General features: G+C 48.9%; 1 protein-coding gene across 1 annotated transcript in view; it reads left to right on the top strand.

The window, feature by feature from the left end:
* Nucleotides 1-11,633: 11,633 nt before the first annotated feature.
* Nucleotides 11,634-15,953, top strand: part of LOC147112690 (33 kDa inner dynein arm light chain, axonemal-like) — an 89,255-nt gene continuing 84,935 nt past the window's right edge. The window contains exon 1 of the mRNA XM_085996230.1: nt 11,634-11,789. Within this exon, the coding sequence (XP_085852356.1) occupies nt 11,709-11,789 (81 nt within the window). The 5' untranslated portion in view covers nt 11,634-11,708. The remainder of the gene's footprint in view (nt 11,790-15,953) is intronic.

The raw sequence follows: 15,953 nt of genomic DNA, 5'->3' as shown, positions 1-15,953 counted from the left end.
ACCCCACCCAGATGACCCTCATGAAGCTCATTGAGCACTCTACCCGTCAACTTAGGTGGAATTACTACTCTGGATCCACACATCAAGGTTCCTCTGCACACTGACAGCTGTTCTCTTCTCGGCGAGAATGCTGGCAGCAGTGGTTCGCCATGTGCTGGCCATCCCTTCACCGTTAAATCATAGACCCGTGATAGTGTCGGGTCATTCCGTGTTTCCTTTTCTATGTTTGCATTCATCACAGGGAGACATTCGACTATGGTCGAGTGGAATAACTCCATTGGCTCCACTGCAAGGTCTTCTTCTTTCACCGTCGGCAACGGTAGACATGACAATCCATCAGCATTTCCATGCTGCTTAGTTCCTTTGTACTCGATGTCATATTGGTGTGCCCCTAGGAAAAGGGACCATCTCTGCAGCCGTTGTGCTGTCATTATCGGTACGCCCTTCTGAGGGTTGAAAATGGAGACAAGAGGTTGATGATCGGTTAGTAGAGTAAATTTTTGACCGTGCAGGTAGTGATTGAACTTCTTCACCCCCCACACTAGGCTGAGGGTCTCTCTGTCAATCTGGGCGTAGTTATGCTCGGCAGAAGTTAACGAGCGTGACGCAAAAGCTATCGGCCTCTCTAAACCATCAAGGAATTTATGTGACAGTACCGCCCCAATGCTGTAGGGAGACGCATCACACGCCAGCCTGATTGGCAGTGCTGGGTTGTAGTGAGCCAATACTTCCCTTGAAGTGATTAAGTCCTTACTCTTCTGAAAAGCACGCTTACAATCATCGCTCCATTTCCATGCTACCCCCGTTCATAGCAGGGCGTTCAGTGGGTGCAGAATTGTCGACAAATTCGGCAAAAACTTATGATAGTAATTCACCAATCCGAGGAATGACCTCAGTTGCGACACATTTTCAGGCGCTGGGGCCTTAACAACTGCTTCAGTTTTGTCAGGGGACTTATGTAACCCCTCTTCATCAATCACGTGGCCACAATACGATATCTGTTTCTTAAAAAATTCGCACTTGGGGCGGTTGGCTCGCAGCCCATGTTCCCGTAGTCTAGTGAGCACCTGTTCTAGGTTGTTAAGGTGTTCACTGTCATCTTCGCCTGTCACAAGGATGTCGTCCAAGTAACACTGACTCCCCGGAATCCCTTGCAGGACTTGTTCCATCGTTCTTTGCCATATCGCCGGAGCCGATGCTACTCCGAATACCAATCGATGATACTGGTAAAGACCTTTGTGAGTGTTTATCGTGAGATACTTCCTAGAGGACTCCTCAACCTCCATCTGCAAATATGCTTGTGCTAGGTCAATTTTTGTAAAACGCTTCCCTCCAGACAGTGAGGCGAATATGTCTTCTATCCCTGGACGAGGATATTGTACTGTGTGAAGGACTGGGTTCACCGTCACCTTGAAATCCCCACAGATGCGAATCTTACTTGGCTCCCCGGACTTATTGCTTAACGTTTTCTTCATGACAGGAACGATGGGTGTCGCCTACTCGCTCCAGTCGACCTTAGACAACACGCCCGCCTTCTCCAGATTCTCCAGCTCTGCCTCGATGGCTGGGCGAATTGCATATGGTACCGGTCTTGCTTTGAAAAACTTGGGAACTGCATTCTCTTCTATTTTTATTGAGGCGGTTATGCCTTTAAGCGTGCCCAGTTCTTGTTGAAATACCTCTTTGGCGTTAGCTAAGGTTGTTGACAATCGTCCAGGAGTGATGTCTTCATCTTTTTTACCATCCACCATCATTGCATGAATGGAGTGCCAATCTAAGTTTATCTTCCTGATCCATTCCCATCCCAATAATGGTGGTCCACCATTTGGCAGTATGCAGAGATACAATTTCCGTATTTTCTTGCCGTTGTATTCGACAGGCACCCTTATTTTTCCTCTGGGGTATACTTTTTGCCCCGTATACGTTGTCAAGATGATGGATGTCTCTCTCAAGGGTATGTGTGAAAATAGCCGCTCGTAGTCTCGTCGATTCATGACGGTTAGCGCTGATCCTGTATCCAATTCCATTTTAACCTGGGACCCTGCTATCGTGAGGGTGACCCAAATGGTTCGGTGATCCTCTTTTGCGATTACATTGTGAAGTTTGAGACAGCTTAGTCTCCTGTTCCCGGATTCACTATCGCTCATCTGGTCTTCGGAACTACTGTCCGTCATCTTTTGTACTTTCTTGTACGGTTCCTTAGTAGCCTTTTTGTTGTCGCTGGTCTTCTTCCCAGACCTGCAAACTCGTGCAATGTGTCCCATCTTCCCGCATTGCCTGCATATTTTGTCTTTGGACCAGCAGTTCTTCTGGTCATGGTTAGTTCTGCCGCAGCGATAGCATTTTGCAAATCCCCGTGTCATTTCATGGGTGCCGTATTCCTGTGGTTTTTGTTGAATTTCTGCAGCTCCCCTGGCTGCTGCTTCATACGATACTGCCACGCTGAAAGCCTTATCTAGCGTCAGCTCTTTCTCTGAGAGTAACTTCTGTGTTCCTTCACTCAGGAGTCCACAGACAAATTTGTCCCGTAGGGTATCTGCCAGTCCTGCTCCAAACTGGCAGTGCTTTGATAGCTTGCGTAGTTCCGTAAGATACTCAGCATTGCTCTCATCTTTGTGCTGAGTTCTCCTGTAGAATTTAAATCTTTCTGCTATCAACAGCGGTGCAGGGTTTAAGTGTTCCTGTAGGACAGCAACAATTTCGTTAAAACTCTTCACCTTCGGTTTGGCTGGAGTAATCAGGTCCCGCAATAGGCCGTACGTTCTAGCGCCCATTAAGTTTAGCAATATCGATGCCTTTTCCCCTCCGCTATTTCGTTTGCCTCGAAATATACCTCGACTCTTTCCACATACGTGGTCCAGTCCTCTATTGTATTATCAAAAGCAGTGATACAGCCAGTCTTCGGCATCTTGCAAATCTAAAATGGCGCCTCCCGCGCTTTGCCTTCTTCCCCGATTTAACAAAATGGCGCCTCCCGCGCTTTGCCTTCTTCCCCGCTGTTGTTAGCGCTGCTTTCCACGGTTTCTTGCGCGTTTAATATTGATTTTTTTTCTTTTATTATTTTCCCGTCGTGGAGCGGACACTCTGGGACACTTCCCTCCCTCTTCTTAGGTCCGAACGCTGCCCGGCTCCGAAGCACCGGCCGCGCCCTGTGTGCTCCACCCTCTCTCTCTCTCTTTGCTTCCCGACTCGCTGCCCGGCCCCGTTGAAAAACCACCCGATCGAGCTTCAGCCCGCCGCAGCCCAGGAAGGATCAGTGCACTACCTGCCACCAGCCCGATTAGCTGGGAAACCACAGACCGAGGAACCAAGCCTGGCTCTGGACAGTCTCTCCTGCAAGTTTCGAATCCGACAATTTGGAGGGCGGTTGCCCACGGTCGACGCCCGTTTCTCGAGTTTCTTTGGATTTTATTAATTTTTTTTCTTTCTTCTGGCTTCGACCTTCAATAACGTCGTCTGAGGTGCTGCCGAGTTGCAGGTAAGTTCGTTTCTTACTCGTCGCCAGTGTTACATCCGTGAATAATTGAGACACGGACAGCAGGAGTGAACAAAGTAAGTCTTTACTGGTGGAAGTCAATAGTGAAACTAAAAACACAGAGGCTCAATAGCGCCTTTTATACAGGGGTGGTCACTGCCAGTACTGCAGTCTGAGACCAGTTATTCTCTTAAAGGTACATACACAACAAGATCCACTGACGTAACTCAGCGCAGGTGCTCTGCTGAAGGGACCCAGAGGTCATTCCTGGGCCAAAGATAATTGCAGGTAATTTAGTTTTCCACTCCGAAGGGAGCTGAGGGTCTTGATTTACAAGGAAGACAATCCCCCACCTCCTCCCCAGGATCGATTACCTTTGTCTTGTTGACAGTTAGGGCTTTTACTAAATTTCTCGCCAGTTTCAGCACTTACCTCTGCACATATTTTTTTATCTTCAAACCTTATCTCTTGTTGCCACTCTTTCTATCACAGATTTGGATCCATTTTTTCCATTATAAATTCTTATGTCCATATCTATGTTGGAAATTGCCTATGATTTCAGGGGACGGTTACATAATCTTGGCTTGTATTCCCTTGAATTTATAAAGTTGAGAGGTGATCTCATCGAGGTATTTAAAATGATAAAGGGATTTTATAGTGTAGATGCACTGAAATTATTTCCTCTGGTAGGGGAATTCAGAACAAGAGGGTCAAATCTTAAAATTAGAGCTAGTCCAATCAGGAGTGAAATCCAGAAGCACTTTTTCACACGATGGGTAGTGGAAATCTGGAACTCCCTGCCTCAAAAGACTGTAGATGCTGGGTCAATTGAAATTTTCAAGACTGAGATCACTGGATTTTATTCTACATAAGGGTAACAAGGGATATGGATCAAAGGCAGTAGAATTTATACTGAGTGTTGTTGTAAAAAAAAGAGCCATTGTGTGTGTGCGCATGTATGTGAAGGAGTGAGTCTGGGGAAATAAATGACAGTGTACTGATTACATACCTGTTATAGATTTTGTTTTGTGCTCTAAAAACTTCAGAAAGTGTATTAGGCTGAGGGGGAGAGAGAGAGTGAGACTTGGATTAGCGAGAGGGAAAAGGTGAGAAAGAGACTGCTGTGAGAGTGGGGGCAGAATGGGTGTGTGAATGAATAATTCTTGATGCTAATACTGTAGTACAATTTTAAAAGAAAAATATTTGTTGAATTTTAAAGGCAACTCATTATCTTACCTGCATATTGTTGACAGATAGCAAATGTCAAGGCAAATTATGGGACAGAAATTCTAATTGTTGAAAGCTCTGAGACAGAGAGAATTAGCAGGATACAGACGTACAGATAGAGAGCGTGAAAGGAAGACAGACAGTGTTTTTACTCATTCTAATTTGATTTTCATTTTTTTAAAATGCAGACACATGTAGGAGAGAACATATTCTCCAACATACTGTGTGCAATGCCATGGGAGATCAATAATTATTAAAAATCTTACATCTGTGTGCACATCCTGTCTGTACCACTGGAATTCCTGTTGACACATGTTTGTCATATTTTTGGTGTCAACTTTTTGCATTATAAATCCCTATGTCCCTATTTATAATGGAAGATGCCTATGGAAAGTTGTCACTCTAAATGCGCAATCGGGTCACTGGGTTCCTAAAATACACTCAAAAAAAAATCATTGCCTCTTTTCCTCAGGAATTGAAATTTTCAAGTCTAAATGAAAGGTTGTAACAAAATTTTAAAATTAAAAAGTTACATACTTCAGAATAACAGGTTTAAATCTTTCTATTGAGCTATCTTTTATGAATTTTAACACTTTCATTAAAGTTTTTACTTGAAGACCTCAGGCTCTCTGAAAAGTCTAGGCGTGGACTTGCTATTTTTGCATAGAGCTATGACTTTGTGAGCAGAATTTGGATTGTGCCGTCTGAGCATGTGCTGTGTACCTAATTTCCCATGATGCATCAATGCCAGTCAGTCCAGCCACTCTGAGGTATGTTTTCTCTTTAGCTTCTTTCAAGACAAGCTAGAGGACACATTTTAAAAGCTTTAATGAGGTACAATTCATATTGTGCTTTTAAAAAAAAACAGAATATGTGGGTGTGGTGATTATTCCTTGATTAGTAAAAGTATTGTGATTCGTTGTTTGTTAACTGCCTTGGGATATGTGTTGTAATCTCATTGGTAGTTGATGATCACATGATGTGTTGTGGCTACCTTAAATTCAGTCCTTTTCTAGCTTAGTTGGGACTGGATGTGGAAAGATATGCTGCTGATTTAAAAGTTAATAAAGCCTAGCTTTGGAAGGCCAATCTATTCTTTATTTCAATGGGTGACAGGGATAAAATTACTGCTCTGATTACACCCCTGTTGTAGCCTTTGTTTTGCCTTCCATAAACTTTAGAAAGTGAAAGAAAAAGCGAGAGAAACTGGGGATTACTTAAAGAAATGGCCTAGAAATTCGACTGCACAGCGACCTTACAAACCCGATTTCCTTATCTGAGGAAGGGCATACTTGCCTTAGAGGTGGTGCAATGAAGCTTCACTAGATTGATTCCTGAGATGAGAGGGTTGTCCTATGAGGAGAGATTGAGTAGATTGGGCCTATACTCTCTGGAGTTCAGAAGAATGAGAGGTGATCTCATTGAGACATAGGGGGAGAAATTCGGTATCGCCCCGTTTGGGGCGCCATTATCGGCTGGGCGCAAAGTTTAGCACCTGGCGCTAATTATCGCCTCCGATTGCAAACTTGGCTTTTATCGCCCCCTGGAGGTGATTGGAGAGCTAGATCAGGCGCTACACACCTGTCTTAAGGCGTTACGGCCGAAGAGCGAGGCGCTAACTCAGAGCGCGGGTGAAGCTCAGGTGATGTCAGTTAGCAATGGAACACAGACACTGGCGCCGGCCAGTTCTTAAAGGGAAGGGTCAATCTTGCTCTCCAGCTACATTACAGGCTTGAATCTTGTCGTGGACAGACATGTGCCTAAATTTTCCAGCCAAGGACTATGGAGAGAGAAAGGGAACGAGCTCAGCGCTTCAGCGACCAGGCCTTGGAGGCTCTGGTTTGCGCGGTGGAGCACCGAAGAGCAATACTGGACCCTGAGAGTGACAGGAGGCCATTGCCACACAACTACAGAAGAGTGTGGAGGGAGGTGGCTCATCACGTCTCCTCCAGGAGCATGGTGCCCAGGACCCATACGCAATGTCGCAAAAAGTTCAACGACCTCACTCGGGTCGTCAGGGTGAGTGGCTGCTTTTCAATACCTCTCCATCCCTCCAATCTGAACCTCACTCTATGGCCAGAGGGTCTTAAAACCCCAATACCCAACACTCATCCAAGACCTATGGCCATCTCATAAAACACACACGCACTTTCCACACCTTGCATACATTAAGGGCTATTCAACTATGGGATGCACATCAGGCAAGACCATGGTTGCATACATTAAGGGCTATTCAAATATGGGAGGCACATCAGGCAAGACCATGGCTGCATATTTACTCAGATGCCATCCTTTATCTTGCAGGCCAAGCTATCTCATAACAGGAGACAGCAGCAAGGGACGGGTGGAGGGCTGCCTCAGCTGCAAACCCTCAGCGATCTTGAGGCGCATGTCCACAGGATTGTGGCAAACCAGGTGATCGGTCCCATTGCCCCTGGAGAGGCTGACCCCGTTCGGGACAGCAATGGTAAGGTTATCAGCTTTCTTTCCTCTCTCATTCCACTTGTCCCTCACAACACCAGCCTTTTACACTTTCAATCCAACTTACCAAATCGCTCCACTCCTTCCTCCCTTACTGCGCCCCTGTCCTCACGCTAAAGCCACTCTTGTACCTCCCTGCTTTCAGATGGTGATTCACTAGCTGAGGAGACGGGCCCTGAAGCTGCCAGTGGGAGCGAAGCCGCAGGCGAGGAGGAAGAGGAAGCTGGAGCCTCAGCGGCACCCTCTCCCGAGGAAGCCCATGCCCACACTGGGACCATGTCTTCCCTGGAGGGGAGCAGGGGGGAAGGGTCTGATGAGGGTGAAGGTCTGGGACCCAGCAGGCTGCAGCAACGCGATGTGGCTAGGGAAGCTCGGGGGCCTTCTCCCCAGAGGGAGAGTAGGCCAGTGAGTCCTGCTGCACTGGACGCAGAGGAGGAGCGGCTCATCGCTGAAATGAACACCCAGGTGGTGGACATGCACACTCAGCTCATGGGTGCAGTGGGAAGGGTGCCGGAATGCATTGAATCACTGGCAAGGAGTGTGGAGCACTTCGCTGTAGCACAGGCGGATGCCATGCTAATGCTTAGTGCTGCAATTCAGTCACTGGCTGCCGTGATCCAATCTCAGACTGATCTCATGCAGTCTCAGATTGAGGCCACGCAAGCACTGACTTGTCGCTGGTTCGGACACATTTCCCCGGGGCTCTCACTGCGTCGCAGAAGGCCAGCAATCTGTGCTCCAGCAGATTGCTCCAGATGCTGAGGTGCTGCCCCGTGGGAGTGCCAGTGTGTCGGTTGAGCAGGGAGTTGCTGTCCTCTCTCAAGATGACAGCATTTCTGCTGCCACCACTGTCACTTCCCCATTGCACTTGCCACCGCCTGTAGCCCAGACTGCTGCCGCCCATGCAGAATTGGTGCAGTCTGCAGCCGGGCCTCCAGGCCAAGAGCTGGTCAAGGGCGTCCTTCAAGGGCATCTGTAGTCTCAGGATCTGACATTCAGCAGCCTTCCACCAGCTTTGCTGCAGCCACTGGGGCCCCATTACGGAGGAGCAGTAGGGCGGGAAAGGGTCAAGTGGGCAAGGGAAGGAGATCACCCTCGAAGGGCAAAAAGTAGGAGGTCTGACAAAATGTTGGGAATGTCTTTATTAAAGGCCGAGATTCATCTGATAACTTTTGTTTAGTGTTTTGACCATTATCTCCAGGTTGTGAGAACCAGTTATGTTAAGTATTGATTTTTTGTGTTTGTTTTTATTAGTTTGTCATGAATAAATGACACACACAGAGTTTGTAAAATAAAAACATTGTTGTATTCAAAATGTACATGTTTGACCTTTGGGATCATTGCTGCCTTGGCCGGCTATAGGGGTTGCAGGTTGCTTTCCATCATGTTGTTCTCCATGCCAGAAGCCATTTCCTGAGTAGGGGCCTAGAAGTGGCTTGTTATCAGTCTTTGACGGATGGCCCTTGCAGTCTCAACATTGTGGGCCTCCCTCCTGCCTTGGTGCTGCTGCTGATCATCCTCCTCCTCTTCCTCCTCCTCTTCCTCCTCCTCCGGTAGTGCACCAAGGCCTGGTGGCATTGGCTGGGTCCTGAGGATTGCAAGGTTATGAAGAATGCAGCAAACAACTATGAAGAGGGAGACTCGCTCAGGTGACTACTGCAAGGCTCCTCCTGAGTGGTCCAGAGAGTGGAACCGTTGCTTGAGCACGCCGATCGTCTGCTCAATGATGTTCCTGGTGGCGAGATGGCTGTCATTGTACCGCAGCTCAGCAGGGGTGTTGGGGTTACGGAGCGGTGTCATCAGCCAAGTGCAGAGTGGATAACCCTTGTCCCCAAGGAGCCAACCAATCGGCTGATGCACTACCTGGAAAAGCTCTGGCACACCAGTCTGGTGCAGGATGAAAGCACCGTGGCTGCTGCCAGGATGGCAGGCATTGACTGCGAGTATCAGCTGTCTGTGGTCACAGACCAACTGGATATTTAAGGAGTGGAACCCCTTGCAGTTTTGGAAAACCTCTGCATTCTCATGCGGTGCCCGCAATGCCACATGCGTGCAGTCAATGGCGCCCTGCACCATGGGGAAGCCTGCTATCCTCGCAAAGCGCAATGCGCGTTCATGCTGTTTGGCCCGGGTCATTGGTAAGAGATGTACTGGCATCTCCTTTTATAGAGGGCATTTGTCACTTCCCAGATACAGCAATGGACTGCGAACTGGGAGATATTGGTGATGTCCCCAGTAGCTGCTTGAAACGAGCCAGTGGCATAAAAATTCAGAGCCACTGTGATCTTCACTGCCACCGACAGAGACGTCCTGGTCCTCAGTTGAGGCTGCAGATCTGGTTGCAGCAAGTGGCAGAGCTCAGTGACCACCTCCTTGCTGAAGCACAGCCTGAGCAAACACTGCTCCTCAGACAAATGAATGTAGGAGAATTGTTCCCGGAATACCCTGGGAGGGTAAGGTCTCCTGTGCACAGGCCTTTTGGCCCTCCTCCCTCTGGCCATGATTGCGAGTCTCTCTCTGCATCTCTGTTGCCTCTGATTCTGCAAGCGCAGGATGATGCCCCGAATCAGTACAGCCCCCAAAGTCTCTTGACAATCAAAGTAATGAAGGTCAAATCCAAAAGATCCTGAAAAGTGCTGCTCAGTAGCCAAAACTACTTCACACAGTGTTGACTCTCTGCAGAATTCTCTCTCTCTCTCTCAGAATCTCTCTCTCTCTGTCAGAATGAGTGGTGCAAAAATGTCTCCCACAAAAAATGGCAGGAAGAGGGCGCCTTTAAATAGCGTTCCCCCAGCCCCTTACCAACTGGAAAACGTTCCTGTCATTGATTGTGGCAGGTGGAAAGAAAGGAGTGCCACTCAATATCCGGTCCGGGGCACCACCGGGGCATTGCACGCTCGACTGACGTCACGATCTGTGGGCGCAGGAGATTGGGGCGGTAGAGTTTAGCACCGCTGCAAAAACCCTGGTCAATTTTGCGAGCGGCGCAAACATCACCATGCTAGTTAGGGCACTAACGGGAGGCGCTAAGCAACCAAATTTTTCCCCCATATGATTCTGAGGGGGATTGACAAGGTAGATGCTGAGAGGTTGTTTCCCCTGGCTGGAGAGTCTAGAACCAGGGGTCACAGTCTCAGAATAAGGGTTCGGCCATTTTGGACTGAGATAAGGAGAAATTGCTTCACTCAGAGGGTTGTGAATCTTTTGAATTCTCTACCTGAAAGGGCTGTGGATGCTGAATCATTGAGAACATTCAAGGCTGAGATCGATAGATTTTTGAATGCTAAGGGAATCAAGGGATATGGGGATCGGGCAAGAAAGTGGAGTTGAGGTCGAAGATCTGCCATGATATTATTGAATGGCGGCACAGGCTCGAGGGGCCATATGGCCTACTCCTGCTCCTAATTCTCATGTTCTTATGTGCCACCAATCGCTACCCTTTTTCCCGACCCGAGCACCTACCCTCCCGGCCGTCCCCCTTTCCGATCGCCCCCCCCCTTACCTGATCGCCATATCTGCCAATCTACCATTCCTCTTCAACGGTGAGTTGCCTGGGAACGCCCATTGGGTGCACCAGTCAGAAGCAGGGATCGTTCCCTGCGTGCCCAAAAATGGGTTTGTCCGAATTTCTAGGCCTGTACCTCTGACAATGCAGCCTCACTTAGTACTGCACTGAAGTGTTGACCTAGGTTGTGTGCTCATATTGTTGGTGGAGTTTAAACCCACACCTTTCTGATTCAGAAGTGAGAGTGATATGAACTAAACCAGCTCAGAAGGAGGAAAGTTTGGGTCAGATAGATGGATGATGATTAGTTGAGAGATGACAGAAGGATAAATGCAGAACCGAGAGGAGAGATTCAGGACAGAAGAGATGGCAGTGATAGAGCTGATAATGGTTCAGAAAAAAAGAGAAGTCTAAAGTTGCTCTACCCCTGCATCTTTCTTTCATATTATTCCATGGAGTATGCTTGCAGTCCTGCACAGAATCCCAGATTTTTAACTCCTTTTACATTTATTATTAATGAGATTTTAGATATTAATTTTGCCATTGGAATTTATATCTTCCATTAGCAATGGCATTTTTCCCTTAGCATCTCTGCTAAATTGTATCACTATGGCCGACAAATGTAGTAATGCAATTTGACGACATATGGCAGGTCTTTTTATCTCACTATTATTGCCAAAGTGCAGTTAGGATGCGCTGGCAATTGGAGAGCTGTTGGTGGGCAAGTCAGAGCTACCGGGCGTATTTGTTCCCGGTGGTTCGCTCCCTACAACCCAGTCAGCCAGATGCCGAATCGAGTGCCAGCGCACCACACACTGAGCGGGCCGGCTGTGGTCACTGCCCTGCAGGCGGGCCGGGTGTGGGGTCCTGTGCGCACAGTTGCCTTGGAGACTGATTGTTACACCGTTTGACACGTTTGGCAGATGTGCACGTCACCCTTGTACTTGGATCCTCTTTTCAAGTTGGAGCTAATTGGTTCTGTCTGGTTGTGTTTATATATTATCAATAAAACTACAAATAATGATCCAAGCCTCTGAAACTCTTATAAAGTTTAATAATCCACATCTAATTACTGTGCACACTGGAGCGTCGGCATCCAAGGCAAGTATTTAAAGAGGTCTTCTGTGCATGTACTCTATTTAGCAAACTTACATAGATGCTTAGCAAGACAAGTCTTTCTGTTCCGAGGCTGCACCGTTCTTAGTTTTGCTATTGTCAGCAGTGCCATGTAATAGTCGTTCTTATTTATCAATATCAACATTTATATGTATGCACGATTGACTGTTAAAGTTTACTTATCACTTGCACTGATTAGGCTAGCGACCAGTCAATCATTTCGATGCCACCTGGAATAGTGAGTGTTTTATTCATTGGTAGAATTGAAATGAGGATCAGCCTATTTCTTAGGAATTCGTCAACGCTTGAGACAATCTTGCAACGTTAAACACCGTAGTTTTGTCTCTGTACATAACTTTTAAAGTTATCGGGCGACGATTTTTATAGGATTGACATCTATTTTAGAAGTAGTGTCGTGAAATTCAAGAACTAACTAAATCTAATAAAAGCACATTATTATAAAAATCAAATATTCCATTTCACTGGAACATTAGGTTGATATAGGGGTTTCTGAAAACGATCAATATATTTGGTTAAAGTTAAGGAATAAGAAAGGTACTATTACCCTATTGGGAGTATATTACAGATCACTGAAGAGTAGAAGGAGATGGAGAAAGAACTATGCAGACAAATTCAGGAAAAGTGCAGAAATAACAGGACCATACAAATGGGTAATTTAATTATCCGAAGATAGGTTTGGGTAAACGTAATGTAAATGGGTTTCTACAAAGTGGGTGTCCTTTTTGTATCAGCACATTTTTAGTCTAACAAGGAAGCTATACTGGATCTAGTTCTAATGAGATGAACATAGAACATAGAACATAGAAAAATAGGAGCAGGAGTAAGCCATTCGGCCCTTCGAGCCTGCTCCGCCATTCAATATGATCATGGCTGACCCTCTATCTCAATACCATATTCCTGCTCTCTCCCCATACCCCTTGATGCCTTTTGTGTCTAGAAATCTATCTATCTCTTTAAATATATTCAATGACTTGGCCACCACAGCCTTCTGTGGTAGAGAATTCCACAGGTTCAACACCCTCTTGAGTGAAGAAATTTCTCCTCATCTCAGTCCTAAATGTTCTACCCCGTATCCTGAGACTGTGACCTCTCATTCTAGATCCCCCAGCCAGGGGAAACATCCTCCCTGCATCCAGTCTGTCTAGCCCTGTCAGAATTTTATACATTTCAATGGGTTCCCCTCTCATTCGTCTAAACTCTGGTGAATACAGGCCTAGTCGACCCAATCTCTCCTCATACGACAGTCCGGCCATCCCAGGAATCAGTCTGGTGAACCTTCACTGCACTCCGTCTATGGCAAGTATATCCTTTCTTAGGTAAGGAGACCAGAACTGCACACAGTACTCCAGGTGTGGTCTCACCAAGGCCCTGTACAACTGTTGTAAGACATCCTTGCTCCTGTACTCAAATCCTCTTACAATGAAGGCCAACATACCATTTGCCTTCCTAACTGCTTGCTGAACCTGCATGTTTGCTTTCAGTGACTGGTGTACAAGGACACCCAGGTCCCTTTGTGCATCAGCATTTCCCAATCTATCACCATTTAAATAATGCTCTACCTTTCTGTTTTTCCTACCGAAGTGGATAACTTCACATTTATCCACGTTATACTGCATCTGCCATGTATTTGCCCACTCAACTCCCAATCTCTCTCTCTCTCGCACTCCCAGTCTCTCTCTCTCTCTCTCTCTCACTCCCAATCTCTCTCTCTCTCACACTCTCCCAATCTCTCTCTCTCTCCTTCCCTCTCTCTCTCTCTCTCCTTCCCTCTCTCTCTCTCCTTCCCTCTCTCTCTCTGTCTCTCTCTCCTTCCCTCTCTTTCTCTCTCCTTCCCTCTCTCTCCTTCCCTCTCTCTCTCTCCTTCCATCTCTCTCTCTCTTTCCTTCCATCTCTCTCTCTCTCTCCTTCCCCCTCTCTCTCCTTCCCTCTCCCTCTCTCCTTCCCTCTCTCTCTCTCCTTCCCTCTCTCTCTTCCCCCCAGTCGCTCCCTCTCTCTCTTCCAACAACAACATGCCCTCAAAAAGCCTCGGCACCGCCGGGCTCCCCAGCTAGTCTATATATATAAAAGACCTCTTCTGTCTGTCTGTCTGTCTGTCTGTCCGTTCTCTATACGTTTGAAAGTTATAGAGCGTACTGACGCGCGCGTCACGTCAAAAGAAAGCTTACGATTACGGAATATTTACATTTCGGCCGGACAAAAATCGCGCCCGCGGTATCCAAAAAACGTTCAACATTCCGCTCATTAGCATCTCATTAGCGACCGTGTGACATCGAGGTCGACCAATCGTACGGCAGGTTCCTGGCGCGTGCCATCCTACAGTTGAGTGTTGAGTGACTTGACGATTGACCAATCCTACGATTCGGTGACCTGACGGTCGACCAATCGGTGCGTGTGTGGGCGGGCCTTATCGTTCTGAACCGAGGTGAGTGGCCGCCATCTTGATTTTTCACGATTTTTTCCCCACACTTTCTGTGTGTTAGGGAACTAAGGTAAATATATGAATTATGTGTTAGGGAATTAAATAACAATTTATTTGAGTTTTAAATTGTGTTTAGCAACAGTAGGAAATTAAGTGATCCCCTAACCGCCGCCGTCCCCCCCCCTCCTCCTCACCCTCGCGCAGGGGGGACTCAGGGCTGCTCTCCAGGCCCGCTGCAGGCAGGCCTGAAGCTCAAAAAATTTCTCTCTCTCTCTCTCTCTTCCCTCTCTCTCTCCTTCTCCTCTTCCCTCTCTCTCCTTCTCCTCTTCCCTCTCTCTCCTCTTCCCTCTCTCTCTCTCTCTACTTCCCCCTCTCTCTCTTCCCGTGAGCGCGGGACCGGAAAAACCGGTGGTTTTTAAAATCAACAAATTTCTCTCTCTCTCTCTCTCTCAGGTTTCTCTCTCTCTCAGGTGAGGGAGGTTTGACGGTGTCGGGGCCCGGGCTCCTCCACCGGGCGGGAGGTTTGACGGTGCCGGGGCCGGAGCGCGGCCGGGCCGCCCGAAGTTTCCCGCTCGAGCCGCTCGCTAACGGCCGCCGGGCTGCGGGGTTTCCCTGCCTGCTCCCCACGGGCCGCCTCGCACCGCTGGCATTGACCGCGCCTGCGCCGCCCGCCCGCCCGCGAGAGCCCGCTCTCCACCTCCCGACGCCGGCCGCCGCTCAGCTCAAGATGGGAATGTGAGGGAGAGAGGGGGGGGAGTGTGAGGGAGAGGGGGGTGGAGTGTGAGGGAGAGGGGGGAGTGTGAGGGAGAGGGGGGGAGTGTGAGGGAGAGGAGGGGGGGAGTGTGAGGGAGAGGAGGGGGGGAGTGTGAGGGAGAGGAGGGGGGAGTGTGAGGGAGAGGAGGGGGGAGTGTGAGGGGGGGAGTGTGAGGGAGAGGAGGGGGGAGTGAGGGAGAGGGGGGGAGTGTGAGGGAGAGGGGGGGATTGTAAGGGAGGGGGAGGGAGTGTGAGGGAGAGGGGGGAGTGTGAGGGAGGGGGGAGTGTGAGGGGGGGAGTGTGAGGGGGGGAGTGTGAGGGAGAAGAGTGTGAGGAGAGGGGGGGAGTGTGTGGGAGAGGGGGGTAGTGTGAGGGAGAGGGGGGAGTGTGAGGGAGAGTGTGAGGGAGAGGGGGAGTGTGAGGGAGAGGGGGGGGAGTGTGAGGGGGGAGTGTGAGGGAGAGGGGGGAGTGTGACGGAGAGGGGGTGGGAGTGTGAGGGAGAGGGGGGGAGTGTGAGGGAGAGGGGGGGAGTGTGAGGGAGAGGGGGGGAGGGAGTTCTCTTCCCCCCCCAGTCGCACTCCCTCCCCCCCACAGTCGCACTCCCTCCCTCCAGTCACTCGCTCTCCCCCCCAGTCGCTCTCTCTTCCCCCCCAGTCGCTCTCTCTCTTCCCCCCCAGTTGCTCTCTCTTCCCCCCCAGTCGCTCTCTCTTCCCCCCCAGTCGCTCTCTCTTCCCCCCCAGTCGCTCTCTCTTCCCCCCCAGTCGCTCTCATCTTCCCCCCCAGTCGCTCTCTCTTCCCCCCATTCGCTCTCTCTTCCCCCCCAGTCGCTCTCTCTTCCCCCCCAGTCGCTCTCTCTTCCCCCCCCAGTCGCTCTCTCTTCCCCCCCAGTCGCTCTCTCTTCCCCCCCAGTCGCCTCTCTCTTCCCCCCCCAGTCGCGCTCTCTTTCCCCCCCAGTC

This window comes from Somniosus microcephalus, chromosome 9, assembly GCF_052327205.1.
Source record: "Somniosus microcephalus isolate GS21.2 chromosome 9, FLI_Smic_1.0, whole genome shotgun sequence".
Taxonomy (NCBI): Eukaryota; Metazoa; Chordata; class Chondrichthyes; order Squaliformes; family Somniosidae; genus Somniosus; species Somniosus microcephalus.
The sequence above is the reverse complement of the archived record's forward strand: the minus strand, read 5'-3'. Positions and strand labels throughout refer to the sequence as shown.